This window comes from Lithobates pipiens, unplaced genomic scaffold (genome assembly GCF_037356315.1).
Source record: "Lithobates pipiens isolate NorthernLeopardFrog02 unplaced genomic scaffold, aLitPip1_a1.2 Scaffold_25, whole genome shotgun sequence".
NCBI lineage: Eukaryota > Metazoa > Chordata > Amphibia > Anura > Ranidae > Lithobates > Lithobates pipiens.
In genome coordinates, this window is record NW_027507787.1 from 186,256,540 (window position 1) to 186,279,521 (window position 22,982).

Sequence of the window (22,982 nt, forward strand, 5' to 3'; positions counted from 1 at the left end):
GAAGGCAAGCCTTAGTTTCATGAACAAGCAAAATCATTGGATGAACTCCTTGAGGCGAGATTCACATGTGGGTGATAAAATTACGCCACACCAAAAGCAGGGTACTTTCATTTTACAGGTGGAAGTTGTGTCCAATCATAACACAGATTGCTAAAATGCCTGCATTTGGATTCAAATTAAATACAGTAATGAGTTACTGCTTTGTAAATTCTCTGTTTATCCCAAAGTGAAGCTCAGATAGAGGAGACCGACTGCCACATTCTAGATTAATCATAAAATAGCTAGTAGTTAGACATAGGCCCTACACCTAGGTTATCTCAGCCATGGAACTGTCAAGTGAGGTCATACTTTGGTGTTTATATGTACTGTACATACCATATGGTACTAAATGTGGGAATTTCAGTGCTGGATGACATTATCCTTTCATTTATAGTAGCCGATGCTAGGCATTTGCATGGGTATCGGTACTTGTGCAAATGTACTGATACATGAAACCGATACCATCTGACTTTTTTTTCTTTCAAGCTGTCAGCGAGATTTGCCAGTTAACAGCTGAAATGTAAAGAAAAGAATGTTGGCAATTATTGGTTGTTAAGAAACAGAGCCGCCGCATTAGGTAGCACTGTGGTAGGTTTAGAGGGGGGAAGCCGTACCGATGCTCTTAGACCGGCCGTACACTAACAGGCAGCAGAGTACTACAGCTCCCACCATGCAGTGTGGGCCTCATGCTGGGAGCGAGTTTCCTAGTTATTGAGCAGGCAGGCGGGTGGCCCCTTCTTGGAGCTTTGTCATTGCTGGCTATGACTGCTGTAGCAGGGCTATGTAAGTGAGCCGGGAGTGTGGTTCGGAGTGAGGGCAGAGCTGGCATAAATGGGGCAGTACAGGACAGCAATGTCTTCCCAGACTCTAGAGCTCTTCTAGCATTAAGGTGCGCTGGAGCTGTTGGTGTTCAACTTTTCTGCTCATCCTCACATCTGGCTCTGCAGGCTTCTGTATGAGAATGGAAGGGCCATGGTGTATGGTGAGTGAAGGAGCCGGCACCTTAAGGATTAAACCTGGGGGGGGGGGGGGGGGCAGATTACATAGACAGGAAAGAGAAGTCCTCTGCTGCATACTCATCAACCTTGCGCTTCTTCATCCTAATTACCCCTGTGCATCTTCATCCTCACTTATCCCCCTACAAGCCCCCACCCTGCTCTCACCCCCCTACTCCCCCCCACCCTACCCTCACCCCAACCCCCAACCAAACCCCTCCCCTCACCTTGCCCTCAACCCAGTCTCACCTAATTCCCTACCCCCTCCCCACCTCCAAAACCACCCCTCGACCTACTCTTCCTAGGCGATGGGTGTCAGGAATTGGTATCGGCGAGTACTTAAATAAAAGTATCAGTACTCGTGTTAAAAAAATGGTGCATCCCTAATTTATAGAAGCACTGTCCATAGCAAAATTCATAACAAAATTATAAAAACTTTTCTCCTGATAGTCATCTCACAGATGAGCAAATCTAAATGATCTTCCTGAGGCCAATAGTGTTTTTCCTGTTCTCCTCCTGTACAGAATGTACTGCCAGAGAGCAGAATCTACTGTAAGTTGGTAGGCACATGCAAGTAGTCTATGAGGGTATCATGCACTGGACACCATATTAAATTATCTACCATTGCAGTAAATGCATGTAACATGCTGATTGTTTATATTTAGTCCTCCCATTGTAATGGCCATAGTGACAAATAATAACATTTGCATATTGATGACATTTGTTCTATTTTAAAGAAAACCTTTACTGAGAGCGTATAGGGGCTTCCAATGATGACCTCTCCTTCTGAAGATGCTAGTTGACTGGCTGTCATGCTGCTGCAAACTGCTGTAATTTTGTAATTTTCACTGTGCTGGAATAAGAAAACAAATGTGGAGCCTTGACTTTCCAGATATGTATTCATATCAGGGACTCTGAAAGTTCTGAAGTAACTTGTGGCCAAGTATTTTTAAAGGCCAGCAATGGCTGCTTCCATATTTCTCTCAGCACAGTTACTTGAGTACAACTCTTAAAGCGGAACTAAAGTTCCAATGTTGTTTTCTGCAAACAGGAAGGTTCTTTATTGTAGAAGAGACATGTAATGTCTCTTCTGCAATAAAATACACTTACCTGCCTGTTTGCAGCATCCCACAGCATGTAAATTGAGCTGCACATGTGCAGCTCAGCTTACATTGGCTGGCCCTATCTCTGTGTGTCAGAGAGTGGTCTCCTGTTTATGTGCAGGAGTGATGTCACCCCTTGTCACCCAATGAAGATGGCTGAAAACCGGCACACAGGAGAAGATGCCAGCGCTGTCAAGGGACAGGACCATTGGAGAAAAGCTAAATATAAACTGCCTTTAGTTCCAATTTACAAACATAAGATTCTTATGTTTTACAGTCCTGGCCTTGTCTCCCAACAGGGACATCACATTTAGTGTTCTTACTTGAAAAATGTTTAGATTATTCACCTGATATGGTGTACGTATTTGTCTGTTAGCTAGTAGCATTTAGTTACATTCAACAGGGCATGTTCTGGGCACACAGCCACACAGCATTGTGGTAAGAGCTCTTCTGACATCTAGTGGTCAAGTTGTTCATGACATACAGAGTAAGGCCACCCCAACTGCTACAGATATTCATGTTCACAGCTCAAGCAACAGGTTGTCTCCCAAATATTAATCAATCTTATAGTTACATAAGAGGGGTCATCCAAAGGGACTAGTTTGGCTGACACAGAGGGAGCCTTATACCGAAGAGTTGGAACTACAGGAGGGATTAAGATACCGAATATCTGGAGTCCGGCGTTCTCCCTATATTGAACTGTATATTGAATGTGTTCTTAGGAGTCTGGAGTTCCCCTTTTAATATGTTCTCAACTACTTCAGTATTAGGCAATGTTGTGAAATTATGTGCGAGATGTGCTGCCAAGTGACGTCTTGACTAGTTTGTATGAATAATTAGTTAAAGGGATTGTAAAGTGAATTTTTTATTTTTTTTAAATAACAAACATGTTATACTTACCTCCACTGTGCAGCTCGTTTTGCACAGAGTGGCCCCGAACCTGCTCTTCTGGGGTCCCTCGGCGGCTGTCTCGGCTTCCTCCCGCAGGTGCTTCTCACGTTCATGCGAGCTCCCTCGCATGGTGAAAAGCATCTGCGGGCGCGCTCCCGTGATACAGCTGGCGGCCATAGCCGCTCGCTGTATCACACGGCCCCGCCCCTCGGCGCTCCGCGTCAGTGGATGTGATTGACAGCAGCGCGAGCCAATGGCTGCGCTGCTTTACATCCATCCACTCCAGCCAATCAGCGGCCAGGCTGAACGGTGGAAAGGACGTCGGGGGACGAGCACGGGACTTTCGAGGGGTCAGGTAAGTAAAACGGGGGGGCTGGGGGCACAGGCACTGTCAGATGTTTTTTCACCTTAATGCATAGAATGCATTAAGGTGAAAAAACATTTACATTTACAACCCCTTTAAAGATGACTTGTGCTTTGGTATCATGCCATACATAGACAAACGTTCTGCAATCTTTGTATAAAAGCTGAAGTTATATTTGTATCAGTGCCATGCCCAATTGAGCTGTGGACCAGCTACGCTGCAGCTGTATCTGTTATCCTTATGTATAATTGTAATTCCGCGTACACACAGTCAGATTTTCAGACGGGAAATGTTGGATGTGAGCTTGTTGGCTGAAAGTCCGACCGTGTGTATGCTCCATCGAACATTTGTTGTCGGACTTTCTGCCAACAAATGTTTGCTAGCAGGTTCTCAAATTTTCCGCCAACAAAATTTTGTTGTCGGACTTTCCGATTGTATATACACAAGTCCATCGCACAAAAGTTCACGCATGTTCGGAATCAAGTACGAGCCACGCTCGGTCTTGTAAAACTAGCATTCATAATGGAGATATCACATTCGTCACGCAGCAAATTATGAAATCTCTCAATGCAGCGCATTCTCTTCTTTATAATGCTAAAATAATGAAGTTGCTTTGATGCTGATATTCACAGAGTTATGACAAATGTGTTTTTTATTAATTCTTTTGATTTCCTGAATAATATTTGTTTTTGTTGGGGTTTTTTTCTCGTGATCTCCAGAATAATATTTTTATTTTTTTTCTTGTGATCTCCATGTTGGTGTCCCTTGTTAATTTGACATTGTATTTTTGAAAATGTACCTGCCTACTCACAAACAAACTGTCCTTTTTGAAGTAAAACACATATCCAAGTATTTGTCAAAACCAAAATTTAAAATTTAATAGGGAGCACAAGGTCATAACAAAATAAAGAGGAAGGCAACTGGAGAAACAGTTGGAATTGGTGAAGTCTTTGTACCCCAGGGCAGACATCCATTATTTTACTGTCAAAATTGGTAACCTGAGGAGTACATTTAATAGGGAGCGCAATACGGTCCAGGAGATCGGGAGCAGCAGTGGATGACATATATTTCCCGAGGCTGTGGTCTTACAACAGTCTGCGTTTTTTGCCAGACCACACCAAACCCAAGCAATCACTCTCAACACTTCCTTCACGCTTCCTTCCATGCTGCTGTGGTGGGTTAGGTGGCTGTGGTGTTGGTGGTGTTACTGGAGGAGTATGGTCCAACTCACACAGGTGGGTTTGAGTTGTGAGTTTGCCCCTCGTCCCCTTGTTTAGGGCCTTCAAAATTATTTCTTCACAGATTGTGCTTTGACCCTCCCCCATGTGTCCTAGTTTGCTTGCAGTGACACATCCAAATGCTCTGTGGACATCAGGGGTTGTGGTAAGTGCCACAGTAGCCTATTTTAAGAAAACAGCCAAGGACTCCTCAAGATTCCATGCCTTCTTGGTCCTTTTGGTTGGAGGTCGGAGGGGGGGAACCTGGGATTCTGTTGGGCTGCTTGCCACGGCCTCCTCCTGACTGAGACTTTCCTGTGTATGAAAATGCACAGTGTTTTCCATGTATTCTAATTGCTCTAGTTCACACCATGCAGTCAGTTTCTGGTCAGTTTACGGTCAGTTTCTGCACCAGAACTGACTGTATTGGTGCAGAAAAAAATGTAACTGCACAGAACTGCATCTGGTGTGAACTGGCCTATACAGTCAGTTCCGGTCAGTTTCTGCACCAGAAACGGACTGCATGGTGTGAACTAGAGCCATTGGAATACATGGAAAACACTGTGCATGCATTTTTAGTGCAGAAAAAAAGCACACGGAACTAAACAGAACTGTGTCTGGTGTGAACTAGCCCATAGTGCAGAAAAAAATTGCATGGAACTGCTCCTGGTGTGAACTGGCCCTAATACAATACAATAAACATTAAGGACCAGTTCACACCAGATGCAGTTCCATGCAGTTCTGTGCAGTTCCGTTTTTTTCTGCACAAATACAGTCAGTTCCGGTCAGTTTCTGCACCAGAAATTGACCGGAAACTGGGCAGAAACCGACTGCATGGTGTGAACTAGAGCCACTGGAATACATGAAAAACACTGTGCATGCATTTTTAGTGCAGAAAAAAAGCGCACGGAGCTGCATCTGGTATGAACTGGCCCTAATACAATTTAGTGTGTCAGATATTGTATATAATAATTTTCCAAAACTCTGAGATATTCATATGAAAAATATTTAACTATTTCATTACATTGAGAAAAAAATATACATTGTTATATTATTTATTGATTTTAATGAATTCTCCATCTAAATCATGTAATATTAAAGATTTTCTTCTTTCAACTTCATAAATGTATTTAACTTCTTGTGAAACTCTTATAACTTTAACCATATAATTTAACTATTTTAGTATAAAGAAGAAACAAATATCAAATTATATTGCTTTGTAATATAAATTAATAAATACAATTTCTTCCATTCCTGGAAATTTCAATAACTAAATAACTTCTACAATGTAAGTTTTTATACATTATCCTTGACACTGAAAAATTATAAACATAATAAATAATCTTCTCATCTGTAGATACATAAAAAAAACATAACTTTCCCATTATTTGATTGTCATATTTTTATATATTCTATCTTTCTATTTTTCTATTTATCTATCTAATAATTTTCTTTAAATTTAAAAAAAGACATATCTACAAAAGAAAATTAGAACAAGTATCAAATTCTTATAAAAAAATATGTTTTCCTAAGAAATTTTAATTGTTCAATGTAAACCATTCTAGACTGATAATCCTTTCTGTGTTTACCCATCTTATTCTTATTTATTACCAATTATTTATATTTTTTACCAATTCTTTTGAAACAAAAAACTATAATTCGGGGGTCAAATCCTGGGGAAAAAAGTGTGGCAACTCTCACCCAAGGTCCACTCCCCCACCAAAAAAAAAATGCTAATCTCAAAAGACATCCTGTCATTAACTCAAAAAGTTAACAAACCCTATGTTTAGAAAATAATAGCGTTTCTAAACTAAAACTATAGCAGGTAAATAAGGCACCCAATCTTTACTTTTTTCTTGAATCATCTTACCCTATTTAGGCTTTATAATACTATTCATACGTTTTACAATACCTGAGAACAGCACTATTGCAGGCGGTTTTAACCCTCTCTCGGCTGCTAGCAGCCAAAATGCACTGCAAATCCGACGGTAAAACGCCGCTAAAAATATCGGCGTTTTACCGCCGATGCTATGGACTCGGCAATGTGAAAGGGGTCTGACTGTCAGTCTTAGCAACCATGCTTTGTATACCATTCACTGTACAATTTGGTAACAATTTTGTTTCTCGTTTTTTATAATGTTTAACCTTTTTACCACTTTTTAAACATATTTTATTTGTACATCTGCCAAAAGTCATGTGCACTACGTTATAATATGACTTTCCTGATTATAGTAATGACAAAAAATTTGTTTAGGGGACAGTCTTGTGAAACTCACAGATTGGGCCCTGCCCATGAACTGCGATTGGCCATTTCCCCAAGAAAAACTCCTCCCCCAACCAAAGTCCTTACTTTTACCAGAAATACTAATTTACAAAGACTTTTAACAATAGTTTTTTTTTTTTTTTTTTTTAGATTGAACAAAACTTTCATATTTTAATATTTTCTCTAGGTAGCCTTAAGTAAATTAGAACTATCTACTACTTTTAATTTCATCCAAGTTTGGAAATTTTTGTAAAAATTGCTCTATCCTTAACTTATTATTTCCTGCAACCAAAGCTGTAGGATTTTTGTAAAACACTAAACACCATGTTGTTTTCTATTATCTCAATTTCATACAGTTCTTTCCACAATCTTAATCAATAGTTTCTCTGAAAACTTGGTTCTGCCCCCATTTATGTGTTTTAGAATGACCACGTATAATAACATAGATTTTCTGTTGAAAATTTAAGCCCTGTTGTTCGGGGCCTAAATATTCATAAACATTTACATGCAGCATTAAACTTAGTTTCCTTATTAAAGAACTTATTTCCACTTTGGCATTAATTACCTTACTACTGCATGTATTCCCAATAGTACAGGGACAAACTTCTGAGCCTTCAGATGTTAACCATCCCATGTTATCCTTTTATATATTGTAGTCCTGTGTACACTTAAAAAAAAAAAAAACAAGAAATGAATAATGTCTTAGCTTTGTCTGTTGTTTGTTGCCTTTTCTTTCGCTCGTTGCTTTTTCTTTCATTTGTTGCTTTTTCTTTGAAGAATCATTTTCTTGTTGCCTTGTTCCTTGAATTGTGTGCCTTTCTTTGCCTTTGTCCTTGTACCTTCCATCTTCAAACATTAAAATCCGACTTTCATATTAGCTCACCCAAAGAGTACATCTGCCTGTTGTACCTACAATGGTGGCTTTTTCAAATGACGTGAAGTCTTAGTTCCTGTTTCAACACTTTTTTTCTTCTTGGGCAACAACCCAATATTCTCTTATGTGAGACTTTCTCACCTTCTTAGGAACTAACCTTGGCAGAAAACCTCACGTATGTAATGTTACATTTACACAAAGTCCTGGATTTCCAAAATAACTGGCAGCATACTGTCCAAATGGCCTTGTCGATCAACTTCATAAGCTGGGTCATTTTTTTTTTTCTTCGTACAAAGTTACAAACTTTGGCTAGAGGGGAGAAAAACAGACAAATAAAAACTCACCCTCGACTTTTACTGGACACCCAAACGCCTCTAATATCTACTATCTCAGGGGCATTTCTGGATGAATAGTAAAGTGTTTGTGTAAATATGTCAGTGTCTTCTCTCCTAGAGGGTGTGTAAAGGAGAAGTGTGTCTGTCTTTATCCAAGGCCACATCTCCACCTTACTTTTAGGAATTTGTTTCATATTAGAAATTGTAGAATCCTTAGTTCATTCGATACTTCAAGAAGAGTTTGTTTTATTGTTCAGAAAGATATGGTAACATATGGTATGGTGATGGCTTCAGAAGGAGGCAGAGATATCAGATGTTACATTCTCCAAAGTGTAGGGTTCCTTCCCTCGCTTGCCACCTCTCTTTCTAACTACCATTCAACCTCCATTCTTATACTGTTTCATAATATTATGTCAGCATATCCTAGAGTAACACCCATTCTTATATGGCTTCAGTCTAAAGATAAGTAGCATAACTATTGAGGCCCCAACTAGGAATGATGCTCTGTTGGACCTGGTAATCTCAAACCATGCAGAACGTATTACTAATGTTCAGATAAAGGAACATCTGGGTAGCAGTGACCATAACATGATTTCATTTGATGTTAGCTGTAAGCAAAAATCAAATACGGGAAAGATAAAAACACTTAATTTCAAGGGAGCAAATTTTCCAAGGATGAGGGCTGCTCTCCAGGACTTAGACTGGGAGAGAATATTGGCACCAATGGGCACAGAACAGAAATGGGAATTCTTCAAAAAGACTGTTTGTGATTCCCATGGGCAATAAGTTTAAAAGGTTAAAAATAAAACCGATGTGGCTCACGGCCAAAGTTAAAAAAGCTATAAACTATAAAAAAGAGCTTTTAAAAAATATAAAAATGAAGGAACGCTAGTGTCATTTAAATGTTACAAGGAATATAACAGAATATGTAAAAAGGAAATCAAGGATGCAAAAATTCAAAATGAAAGACGGATTGCAAAAGATAGTAGGACAAACCCCAAAAAATTCTTAAAATATGTTAATAGTAAAAAGGTTAAGTCTGAGCATGTAGGCCCTTTGCAAAATAATCTGGAGTGGGTGACTGGGGAGAGAAGGCTAACTTATTAAATACTTTCTTCAGCTCTGTGTATACAAAGGAGCATGGGGGAGCTCATGTCCATAATGGGGGTGGTACTGACGCAGCCCCAAATCCACAATGGCTCATAAGTGATATGGTCCAGAAATATTTGGACAGAATAAAGGTGGATAAAGCACCTGGACCTGATGGCATCCACCCACGGATCCTAAAAGAATTGAGCTCTGTAATTTCAAAGCCATTGTATCAAATTTTTAAGGACTCATTAATGACAGGAATAGTACCACTGGATTGGCGCAGGGCCAATGTGGTGCCTATATTTTTAAAAAGGGAACAAAGTCTTTACCAAGTAATTATAGACCCGTTAGTTTAACTTCTATAGTTGGGAAGATACTGGAGGGAATAATAAAAGACCACATAGACGAGTTCTTGCAGGAAAAAAATATTTTGAGCAACAAACAGCATGGATTCATGAAAGACAGAAGTTGCCAGACAAACCTGATTTCTTTTTATGAGGTGGTAAGTAAAACCTTGGACAGAGGGGTGGCGGTGGACGTGATATATTTGGATTTTGCAAAATCGTTCGATACAGTTCCGCACACACGGCTCATGTGTAAGGTAAAGTCTACAGGTTTGGAAACATCAGTTTGTAAATGGATTGAAAACTGGCTAAAAGACAGAATTCAGAGAGTAGTGGTTAATGATTCTTACTCTGAATGGTCTAAGGTTATCAGTGGTGTACCCCAAGGATCAGTGCTGGGACCCTTACTTTTTAATATCTTTATAAATGATATTGGGTCTGGGATCAAAAGTAACATTTCCGTCTTTGCAGATGACACCAAGCTATGCAGTGGAATAACGTCCTTACAGGATGTTTCCAATTTACAAGCCGACCTCAATGCTCTGTCTAATTGGGCGACTATGTGGCAGATGAGGTTTAATGTTGAGAAATGTAAAGTTATGCACTAGGGGGCTAAGAATATGCATGCATCATACATGCTAAGGGGAGTACAACTGGGGGGATCCATAGTGGAGAAGGATCTGGGGGTTTTGCAATGCCAAGCTGCGGTTTCCAAAGCGAGCAAAGTCCTTTCCTGTATTAAGAGAGGTATGTACTCCAGAGAGAGAGATATCATTTTGCCCCTGTTTTAATCATTAGTAAGACCTCATGTGGAATATGCCGTTCAGTTTTGGGCACCAGTTCTCAAAAAGGATATCGGGGAACTGGAGAAAGTACAGAGAAGGGCAACCAAACTGATAAGAGGCATGGAGGAACTCAGCTATGAGGAAAGATTAGAGGAACTGAATTTATTCACTCTTGAGAAGAGGAGATTAAGGGGGGATTTGATCAACATGTACAAATATATAAGGGGTCCATATAGGGAACTTGGTGTCGAGTTATTCACTTTACAGTCAACAAAGAGGACAAGGAGGCACTCTTTACGTCTAGAGGAGAAGAGATTTCATCTCCAAATACGGAAAGGTTTCTTCACAGTAAGAGCTGTGAAAATGTGGAATAGACTCCCTGCAGAGGTGGTTATGGCCAGCTCAGTGGATTGCATTTAAGAAAGGCCTGGATTATTTCCTAAGTGTACATAATATAACAGGGTACTAAAATTTATAGGTAAGGTTGATCCGGGGAAAATCCGATTGCCTCTCGGGGGATCAGGAAGGAATTTTTTCCCCTGCTTTAGCAAATTGGATCATGCTCTGCTGGGGTTTTTTGCCTTCCTCTGGATCAACTGTGGGTATAGAATTGGGTATATGGGCTGGTATGATATTTATTATATATTTCTTTTTTTGGTTGAACTGGATGGACTTGTGTCTTTTTTCAACCTGACTAACTATGTAAATATGTAACTCCACCCATTGTCCTGACATAGTAACTCAGAATAGAAGTATCTACACAGCAAAACCTCTTCTCTCTGTCATTTTTCCCTGTGTGTTCTGTAACTTCAGAGACTAACCCTAATTACTTTATAACATTCATGTGTTTCATATATTTTTCAGAAACTTTTATCACTTAAAATATTAATTTAACTCAAAATCTTCTAACAGATACACAGGCTTCACCAATTCCAACAGTTGATCCAGCGCTGCCTTCCTCTTTTGCTTGTTCGAATAGTCCCTGCATTCAACTTGCCAGAGACATGGCAGCTCCCTGTATTTAGCTGGGCAGGAAGTCAGGGTCTGAATTTATTTACCATTTTATCTGCAAGACACAACACAAGACAAACCCTAATGTTAGGCTTAACTCTCCTAATTTTGTCCCAATATAGGCCTTAATCTATAAGCAGTATAGGCCACTAACCACTGATGCCCCGTTACAATTGTACCTTCGTTTGAACAGTCGGCGCCAACAATCCTCCGTCCTCCACTCACAGATCATATGTACGCCCGTGTGTTATGCTTTATATACACTGTGCATGTGCATGAAACTCCGCCCCGTCCTTTGTAGTGTATCCCCTGCCTCTTCTCTTCAGGGCAGTGGCAGAGACACAGCAGGTGTCTGCTGTTATTAGCAATGACGACAAAAGCCTGGAGCAAGGCAGTTCCAGATCCAGGAGGAGATATAAGGCCTCAAATATGTCCTTTGAAGAGATGGTGGAGATGGTGGACAGACTATGAAGGGAAGCATGCACATCCATTGATCCCCCATTATGGGAGCTAGCACATGTTGACACACTGTGGCTTATTTAAAAAAAAAAGCAAAATCACTTTGCAATACAAGTGCTCTTGAATGCTCACTTGTAGGGCAAAGTGGATTGTCCTTTCTGTATTAAGGCCCAGTGTGTCAACATGTGCTAGCTCCCATCATGGGGGATCAATAGATGTGTTTTGGGGGTGCAACCCCTTCCTCTCATATACTTTAGTTTGGAGGAAGGGGTTGCACCCACAAAACGCATACATTGATATCCCATGATGGCAGATAGCACACGTTGACACACTGTGTTTTGTGGCTTTAGAAAAATAGATGCAGGGAAAATACACACATTTTAGGAATGGGATCATGTGGGAAATGCAAATTTTGAGTCCCAATTTGTGTGCATCTTCAAAATTTGGCTTTTACAGAGGTGAGATCACCCCATCCGATGAAGGCAAAATCAACACAGTTTTGACATACTAATGTCTCATATGGCCTTCTCTTTAGCAAAGTTGAACTTTGTAAGTTCCTGAGTTGGGAATGTGTATGTTATGGTTTTAAACATGCCTGTTTAGCCACAAAAAAGGGCTATATACTGTCAAACATACATGTTATACACCAAGATGTTGGTTTGTAAAAAACCCTTTTATAACACACATGTGAATGTGCTTGGAGTAAAATGTTTTATACTCAACAATGTGTGGCTTCTTCTTACAATGTTCAATACCATTTTTGTTAAAGTTGGTGTGGTTACAGTGGCAATGGGGGTTATTTACTAAATGGGTTTGGCAAAGTCAGCAGATCAAGTATTAGTATTGGTTGACTTAGCGGTTGGGGGGAGGGAGGGTTCCAAATAAGTTTTGGCCCCCCCAAAAAAATCCTCTTGCACTACATAACATTTGGACATATTTTATGGTGTGTTTAGGGTAAACACTATAATGAAGCTAACAAAATACAACCTAGTCAATGTTAAGTGACTAGGCTAGGTGTGTATGGGCCCAGGATAGCATGCTGGGGAGGTTAGTGAAAGCAAATATGCATGAAGGACAAAAAAGGAACATTAAAAGCGGACATTCAAAGCATACTACAATCATGGTAATTATGGAATGATGAAATAAATACAATACATTAGCAAACATTAAATACATAGAATGTGATGTTAAAGGATAAATCTTACCTTAATATAGTCCTTTTGCAGGACCTGAATGATGGCATAACAGGTCTCTGGAATAATGATTCCCAGAGCCTGGGGGGAGATCCCAGTCATGAACTTGATGTCCTGGAGACTTCTCCCCGTCGCCAAATACCACAAGGTGGCAACGAGCCTTTGTTCAGGAGTGATGACTTGCCACATGCAGGTGTCCTGCTTCATAATATAAGGGGACATAAAAGCCAAAAGACGGTGAAAGTCGGGGTCCGTCATCCGGAGATAATTCCTGAAATCATTGGGAATATTCTCCTGGTGCTCCGGCAACAAAGGCATAAGAGAATTGGTCACGATTAAGCAACCAATTCTTGGTCCAATAACTCTTCCTCCCCCTGCTCATGGACTGGACTTGGGTCAAAGCAATAACTCCAACACCAAGCCCAACAACAACATGAACTCTACAAAGAGTACGTAATTGCAACATGGCTAATAAATGAATGGCTGCTCAGAACAAACTGATTGAACGCAATGAATATCAAAGAGAACCTGAGAAGAACAAACTGAAAATCAGAAATGAGCGGACAAGAACTCACTGAAAATCAGAAGCGAACTATAAATAGAACGCACTGAAAGACAGGAACGAACTGACAAGTACACGCTGAAGAACAGATACAATTCGACAAGCACAAACTGAAAAAGCAGAAACAAACTGAAAAGCACGAGGCTGAAAATCGCAAATCGTCTCTCACCAAACTTCTACTAACACGAGATTAGCAGAAGGAGCCCAAAGGATGGCGCACTGGCTATTGAACTTCCTTTTTATCGGCTTGTGGTACGTGTTTTACGTCACCATGTTGCCACGTTCGTAATTGTTGGCCAACATTTGTGTGACCGTGTGTATACAGGACAAGTTGGAGCCAACGACATTCAAACAAAAATCCATTGTTTTGTTGTCGGAACGTCCGATCGTGTGTATGGGGCATTATTCTGAAGTAAACTTGTATCAAGCAAAGAATGCTTCTGGATTGTTGGTGTCTTTAATTCCAAAGGCCAACTTAACAATATATATTCATATTTTTTCAATACTATATTTATACATTAATAGACAGCCTGTGACTCAGAACCTATTGTAGACTTATACCCAAGTGTATAAAGATACGCTGCGGTACCTATTTAACAAGCTTGTATATGTGGACTCGGTATTTAAATATTTACACCCTGGTGGAGATTCTGGGTTGCAGTCATTTGTGCCCACTGCTTAATGGCCATAAATTTGCACAATGGTCCCCACAGTCATCTGTGCTTTGTTTTAATTTACTTTGATACATGGGTACCTTACAGGTGCAGGAACCAATAAGAGTGTTTTTTCATTTTAGAAGCAAGAACTAGTGAACCTGGAAAGTGCTTGTTACAGAGATTTTCTAATATTATTATTATTATTATAATACATGGTTTATATAGCAACAACAGTTTACGCAACACTTTGCAATGTAGAAGGGGGGGGGGGCAGAACAATTACAGTACAGTTCAATACAGAAGGGCCCTGCTCATAGAGCTTACATTCTAAAGGGAGGGGGTGGTGGTACAAAAGGTAATAGATGTGGGGAATGATTTGATGGGGGTGGCTTGGGGACAGTTGTTAGGTGGGTGTGGGATAGACTTCCCTGAATAAGTGAGTTTTCAGGAATCTCCTAAAGGTTGACAGGTTAGGGGCTGATCGGACATACCGGGGCAGGGTGTTCCAGAGGATGGGAGAGGCTCTGGAGAAGTCCTGAAGGAGAGCATGGGAGGAGGTAACAAGGGAGCTAGAGAGCAGGAAGTCCTGGGAGGAGCGGAGGGAACGATTTGGGCAATATGATTTATTTAATTTCCAAAGAATGTTTGGTTTGGTTAATAAATTGCACTCTGTATCTATCTAGTGCAGGACTGAGGGAACAATGAACTCTGACAGTATATTTCAATCATTTAATAAAGCTTTCTTTTCAAGTCCTGCACCTTAATCCAACAAGAGGATGTTGGTTAATTGTTATGGTTAGAAAAATAATAAACAGCAGCAAGAAAGACGTTTGAGTGGTATATAGAATAGCGCTGAACAAAAAATTTTAGAACTTAGAATTACATACATGATATACATTTTCCTTCACCTTTGTTCTTATGCTTTCAGGCACTCTTGTTTTCCCCATCCATTTTCTCTTCCTTTCATTTGTCTTGTCCAGTACTTATCATTTTTGTTTTTATTCACAGAATCACTTTTAGTCCAACACTTTCACCGCCTTTCCTTCTTTGTTCTTTTTCCTACAGTATCATCTTTTCGTTTTTTGCTATATAAAGCTTTTTCATTTTTTATCAAGTTGGACAAATGGAGAAAAATATGAAACAAAAAACAAAACAAAAAAAACAATTTTTAATTAGTCATTGACCATTTATTATTTAATTACATTTTCACATAGTAACGCTGTAAACACTATTTCTTAAATCTGCAGATGGCACTGTAGGTTGGAGAAGTTGGTTTGTAAACAAGCCTTCAGTGATCACAATAATTGTGGTCACATGATTATCAACCACGTTGAATTGTTCCAGACCTTTTATTTGTGACACCATTGTCTGAGGTCTGGGAGCCTGCACAGTTGTGATCTCTTTAGTGCTTCAACATCAACTCTAAGCCCCCGTACACACGGTCGGAAATTCCGACCACAAAATCCGTCGGATTTTTTCTGACGGATTTTGTCCGAAACTGGTGTTGCATACACACAGTCGGACAAAGTTGTCGGAAAATCCGATCGTCCGGAACGTGATGGCGTTCGTCCGTTACGACGGGACTACGTTCTGGCTAGTAGCCAATAGCTTTGGCCTCTTAGTTTGATCTGAGCATGCGTCCACTTTGTCCAATCGGAATTCTCTACAAACGATCGGACAAAGTCTGATCGGATTTTGTTGTCTGAAAATTTGAGATCCTGGTCTCAAATTTTTTCCCGCCTTAATTTCCGACGGAAAAAGTCCAATAGAGCCCACACACGATCGGAATTTCCGACAATATAATCCGATCGGACCTTTTCCGTCGGAATTTACGTCCGCGTGTACAGGGCATAATGGGACAGAGAGCCTAGGACTGAGAACATTATTTAACAGATTGCAAATTCCAAACAGTTATGCGCTACGTTACCATAGAGTGGACCTTGGGGCAAACAGCTACATACATAGCTAAAACAGATATAGGTAAACTAATTTACTTGCCAGAAAATTCACTAGGATTGTTCTGGACATCTGTTTAGCCAGGCCAGGCACCCTTGGCAGACACATTAGCAAGGTTTATGATCTTCTGCGCATTTCAACATTACAGCTTGGTCAAAGACTCACCCCAGCATTCTATCTAGACAATGAAGAAGCAGTAGGCGAGGACATTCCTGTTCTCCTGTACCTTCCACACATTATAGCACAAGGTTTGTGGAAAAGGACGTGACTGCAAATGCCACCAGCAAACCAGACCATGAGGATTCCTGTGCAAAAAATAAGGCCCATGAGGATTCTTGTGTAAAAAATAATTGGTTTAACCCCATATTTATTTATTTTTTCATCACTTTTCCTTTATTTTTGATTTTCAAAATAACAGATAAGCTTCCAGAGTTCAGTTCCTCCTTAAGTTGCATACATTAATAAATCATTAAATGTATATTTAAATAAAATAGTCAAGTGCCTTCATTTGATGATTATCATCCACTTGCAATCACATATGCAGCAGCACTCAGACTAAGAGCCAGTCAAATGTGCTGACAAGTAGAGGGGAGAAGAGAGCAGAGGGATTCCCTTATGAGCCTCCTGTCGCTTTTTTACTAATCTCTGAAGGAACCCTGGTTGAGAATAACTGATCTACAACATTAGCAGGGAAAAAGATGGAACCTGTCCAGCTGTAATGTCTGGAATGACTGGGTAAACCCGAGAAAAGGAAAGACTAATACAAATATTTTTGGGGGGGGGAAAACAGCTCTCGTATATATGCATTTCATCTGTTTATTTAGCACTTTGCCAGCAGTTCAGCTTTAATGTATCTAGATTGAAAACTTATTATTTGAAGGGACTTCTACCAAAAGATAAAAGCTTGAATCACAATAATAGCCAAGGGATTGTAAGAGCAGAGGCATGCCTTATTTTACCCAGATTTTGATTGTGGAATTATTTTTCTACCATAAAGTTTCCCGTGAAGCTGCCTCGCTGTGTCAGACTCTCACCTTCTCCCAGACAATCCCTTTGGACATGGCTCCAGAGCTCATCCGAGCTGTCACTAATGTGGTGTGCTCCTTGTGCTTCAACACCAGATACAAGAGAGGGGATGCAGAGTTTAAGACCATGCTGAAGTACAGTAAAGGCATAGTGGATACAGTGGCTAAAGACAGCTTGGTGGACATCTTTCCCTGGCTTCAGGTATGACTATAATATGTACATTTACTATGCTTTAGCTATGTTTTATCCATGCAAAAATACTTACCTTTCCTTCACTCTCCTGCTGTTCCATTCAACAGTCAAGGACAAAAAAATACCCTGTACTTTTGGGTATGTGACATCTCTGGGCCAGTCACCAAGCACCAGTGTTATCACATTGTAAAAGTTCATATCCTTGTATAAGAGTCTCCTTCTCCCAGAAAAGTTCAATATGTGCTGCTGGAAATGGAGGAAATAAATGTATGGGCAGAGTATAAGTTCACATTAAATTAAAACTATAGCCTACCATTATAAAGTATGTTCTGCAGCATTTAATAAGTCCATCTGCCCTTATAGTTTTTGCTGAATCCCCCTGCACAGTCCCACAAACACCAGTTGATCCCACCAGTGAACTCTGCCCAATGCAGCATCCTGCGATGGTGTGACATTAATGCTGCACTGCTCCTGAATTCAGAGAGTTGGCACCCTTATGTAGGCTGTTCCTGCTTGCATTAAACCAGGAGGCTTAGCTATCAGCATCGTCAGTGCTCACTCACAAGCCTGTAAATCAATGCCTGTCCAAATTTAGTCCTGCCCTATGCTTTCTGGGTGGACAGCACTGCTTCTGTTGCTTAATCCCTCCCACTGTGAGCTGTAGTGTCTGGGAAGGGTAGCGTGTGAGACACAAATGATGAAGGATTTGGATCAATCAGGAACTGGATTTGGTATTTGGAGTATCATACAGGAAAATGTATTGGTGCTTTAAAGCCAAATTTCAGCTGTTTATTTTATTTTTTGTTGGAAAAAGACTCTTCAAAGATCCTGGAAGATGTATTGTTTTTGCTACCTATGTTCTCATTGGAGAGAATTCCCTTCCTTTATTCTCAGGGACAGTTAGGAAATTGGACTCTTATCTCTGGGGACAGAAACAACATAAAAAATCCAGACAGATCTTCAAACTTTACTCTATTCAGAGCTTAAAAAAAAATAATCTCGAACTGGATGTTGTCCTACAAAGTTATACAACATAAAGTATATGCTTCCATTTGCACCAGCTGTGTTATCAACACGTGGGCAGGAAAATAAACATCCATCACGTATTTACAAGAATGCCAATGCTGCATTCCACCATGCCCCATTAACAACTAATGCAATAGTTAGCAGTTCTGTCCTATTTGTAATTATGGTACCCCAAGCAAAGACACAATATAAATGGATGTTGTATCTATTGAGATCACATATTTTTATATAGAATGGTGAATTATTGTACATTTGCATTAGGTTTCCCAATAAATATTTTTTTTCTGGCAGATATTTCCAAATAAGGATCTAGACATTTTGAGGCAGTCAGTGGCAGCTCGAGACCAGCTTCTTCAAAAGAAAATAAATGAACATAAGGTAGGATGGATTGTTAAAAGAAAATGTAAATCTGTGCTGTCAAAGACAAAATAAATTGTGTCATACAGTATATATAATATTATATACTGTATGACACAATTTATTTTGACAGTATTAGTATAAATGTTATTGTATTTTTTTTTTTCAATGAATACAAGGTATTCTCTGATTAGAAGAGGTAGAGAGAAAAGGCAGATTATGTCACAATCTACATAGTCTAATTAGAGAATCTTTGTATTTATTGAAATAATACAAAGGCATGCTATGAATGTCGGTAGTGCCAAGCAAGTAACCCTCTTTGTCTAGTGTACAGTGAGGAAGCCACTGAAGCAGGACCTGGAAGAACACGGCTATCAATTTTAGTGTGGACCACTACAGTGATTTTCAGCACTCCCAGCAGTTCTCTAAATATCAGATATAGATACTTACATTGAGCCAAGCTGGGCCAATGTAAGTTGGCAAACAAGTTAATTACAGGTCTTACACCTTAAGCTAGTTTAAGCACTTCCCGACTGGTGCACGACGATGTACGTCGGCAGAATGGCACGGGCAGGCATATTGGCGTACAGGTACGTCCATTTGTATTTGCCACCCTGGCCATCGCATGTGCGCCGCCGCCGGCGTGCTCATGTGCCGGTCGGGACCCCCGTGAGTCCGGGCGCGGGGCCCGCGGACTCAATCGCCGCGGGTATACCCGCGATTGTCTCACGGGGAGGCTGAATTGGGAGATGCCGTTGTAAGTGACACAGATCTCTGCTCCATGTGATTGCAGCAGAGATCAGTGTTCACTAGCACACAGCCCAGCCCGCCACAGTTAGTAACACACCCCTAGGACACACTTAACCCCTACACTGCCACCCCTGGTTAACCCCTTCACCGCCAGTGTCATTTACACAGGAATCAGTGCATAGCACCGATTGCTGTATAAATGACAATGGTCCCAAAAATGTGTCAAAAATGTCTGATGTGTCCGCCATAATGTCGCAGTCACAATAAAAATCGCTGATCTACGCCATTACTAGTAAAAAAAAAAAATATTAATAAAAATGCCATAAAACTATCCCCTATTTTGTAAAGGCTATACATTTTGCGTAAACCAATCAATAATCGCTTATTGCGATTTTTTTTGTACCAGAAATATGTAGAAGAATACATATCGGCCTAAACTGAGGGAAAAACAGTTTTTTATATATATTTTTGGGGGATATTTATTATAACAAAAAGTAAAAAAGAATGCGTTTTTTTTCAAAATTGTCGCTCTATTTTTGTTTATAGTGCAAAAATTAAAAACCGTAGGGGTGATCAAACACCACCAAAAGAAAGCTCTATTTGTGGGAAAAAAAAGGACATCAATTTGTTTGGGAGCCACGTCGTACGACCGTGCAATTGTCAGTTAAAGAGACGCAGTGCCGAATCGCAAAAAGTGGTCTGGTCTTAAGCCAGCAAAATGGTCCGGTCTGAAAGTGGTTAAGGGGCTGATCAAGAGAAATCCAACAGATTGCTCTAAACAGCAGAGAAGTAGGAATTCCCTGCCATCGATTGTATTCAGACAGCCAGCACTCTTGGCTGTCAGAATACCTGAACAGCAGCTGCATCTGATTGGATGTAGCCACTGTTCAGCCGACAGTTTTCCATCCGGCTCCTTCAATTTTCAGATTAAAGGATGCTGGGAAGGATGGTGCCAACAGTGCCTTCCATAGCTCTAATTTTGGGATGATTTAAGTGGAACTGGACGAAAAATGCTCTGTGTATGGCCAGCTTTAGTATAAGAACTCAGAGCTTTGCTATCTGTGTTAAACATGATTTTGCTGTTACCATAATACCTAATTTATTCTTTCTTTAAACCATATAATAGATTATAAGGCAACAACAACCAAAAAAACAACAACAAAGTAGATTTGTGTTTTTTGCATTCCTTTTAACCATTTTATTTTACTTTGTAGGATGCATTTTGTGATGAGACTGTCAAAGACTTGTTGGATGCTCTACTGAAAGCCAAACTAAGCATGGAAAACAATAACAGCAATGTATCACAAGATGTGGGGCTGACGGAGGATCACATCCTCATGACTGTAGGGGATATATTTGGAGCAGGAGTGGAAACCACATCTACAGTTTTGAAATGGGCTGTGGCATATTTACTGCATTATCCAGAAGTGAGCAAAATTAGTTGATTATATAAAAACAGAACACAGATATAATTGATAGTAAAGTCAGGAAAAAGATTTGGCCCTAATTGTAAATCCTTCCAGTGAGAAAATTGTTGGTCATCATATAAATATGCTAGTTGCCTGACTCACTCTTTGGTTTTAATGCTTTCTGAGCCACTGTCCAGGAACAGGTATGAAAATCAAAGTCAAGGTAACGGCTAGAGTCAATAAGCTCATTTCTGATATTTTGAGACGCTCTGAGATTATTCAAAATTCGTTGACAGGCGTACTAGACCTGCTTCAATCTGTTTTTTTATTCCCGTAGACTTGTATAGGAAGAGAAGGCCTTAAAGCCTGGTATACACTGGTATGTTTTCCTTGTTCAACCCAGCGGGCTGGACAAAAAAATAAAAAATAAAAAACTGGCAGATCACAGTAATAAGTGATATTGGTATGGTGATCTCCCCCAATGTGCCTTTGTATTGTGACAGGGGGACTCGCCCCACTCCCAATCTGAACACACTTATGAGCCCTCTCAGCCATTGGCTACAAGTGCTATTCAGATTCTGGTTTTCCAACATGTCCCTTCAACAAACGCCAGTAGTTAGATTGGTTTCTGCCAGACAGGCAGCTGTACACACTGACTGAATTTCGGATTTTCAGCATGTGTGTACCCAGCAATAATAAGATGTGTTCCCCACAAGACTAAAATATGTAGCCAGTGAAGCCAGCAATTCGGAAATCAATTCTGAAATCATTGGGTCATCACGACAGCTAACAACTAACATTTTCAGATAGAGTGGTCATCAATGGTATCCAGTATATTAGAGTGGTCATCATGGTATCCAGTATATTTCTCTTCGCTCATTTCCCATGATTGTCAATTCATCAAAATCTGTGATAAGTTTAATGCTTGGGCTTTCCAGTCTTGCCTTGTTATACGGAGCAATTAAAGTGGTTCTAAAAGGCAGAAAGGTTTTATTTTTTTTACCTTAATGCATTAAGGTGAAAAAAAAAAAAAAAGTTTTGTATGCACCCCCCCTCCCAATATACTTACCTGAGCCCGATCACAATCCATCGCTGTGCCCCAGATCAGATTCATTCAGTCTCTCTCTCTATTGGACATAGAGGCAGCATCAGGAGCCATTGCCCAGCAATCACAGTCAGTGAGGAGAAAGCAGGGGGCAGGGCTGGGACATGCCGTGTGTGTCAATGGATACACCGAGGTGGGTCGGGAGCGAGCCCGCATGAGTGCTCCCACAACAAATAGGTTAAAAGATGAATCTGGAATGCTGTGTGCAAAACCGTTACACAGAGCAGGTAGGTATGATATGCTTTATTTAGTTTTATTTAGTTTTTTAGTACATTTAGAATCACTTTAAAGAGAATCTTATATGGGTAAGTGCTCAGATGTGAATACATATATCAGATTCTTGTTAGCTGTTTTATGCTAAGGTTAGTAAAGGGATAAAAGTACCTGACTGAAATTGAACAGCAGTGTCCATGTCTGCTCATTTAAGTCATCATTCTGTTAATTTTTAAGTGAGTGAGTTACTATACTGTATGTTTGTACAACAAATTAGGTCCAGAAGAAGATCCAGGAAGAGCTGGATGCAAAGGTTGGATTTGGACGATATCCACTCCTTAGTGACAGGAAAATCCTACATTACACAGAAGCCGCCATCTCTGAAGTGCTGCGAATTCGTCCCGTATCACCACTGCTTATTCCACATGTGGCTTTACAGGAATCCAGGTAGAATTTACAATAGGTTTGGTTAGGACATTTCCACTTTGCAACTAAAATGCTTCTGAAATTTTATTTAAGTTATCTGAATTACAATTTTTAACTTGCATAGTCTGAGTTTAAAGCGCCATTATCGCCTCCTGTCCTTTACAGCTAATGTAGTTGGCATTGTATGGTCTGCTTGATCTGCAGCTACCATGATGTGATCAGATATGACACCAGCCAGCTGATGCCTGGACAGTTGTTTAATAACTAACATAAGCACAATAGTAACTATAACAGTTATAATTCATGGAAAACCTTAAGGTCTGGTTTACACTATTGGGT

General features: G+C 40.1%; 1 protein-coding gene across 1 annotated transcript in view; it reads left to right on the forward strand.

Annotated features, from left to right (window-relative positions):
• Positions 1 to 22,982, forward strand: part of CYP17A1 (cytochrome P450 family 17 subfamily A member 1) — a 36,733-nt gene that overhangs the window by 3,842 nt on the left and 9,909 nt on the right. The window contains exons 3-6 of the mRNA XM_077455294.1: positions 17,137 to 17,366; positions 18,675 to 18,761; positions 20,705 to 20,917; positions 22,495 to 22,664. Of these exons, the coding sequence (XP_077311420.1) occupies positions 17,137 to 17,366; positions 18,675 to 18,761; positions 20,705 to 20,917; positions 22,495 to 22,664 (700 nt within the window). The remainder of the gene's footprint in view (positions 1 to 17,136; positions 17,367 to 18,674; positions 18,762 to 20,704; positions 20,918 to 22,494; positions 22,665 to 22,982) is intronic.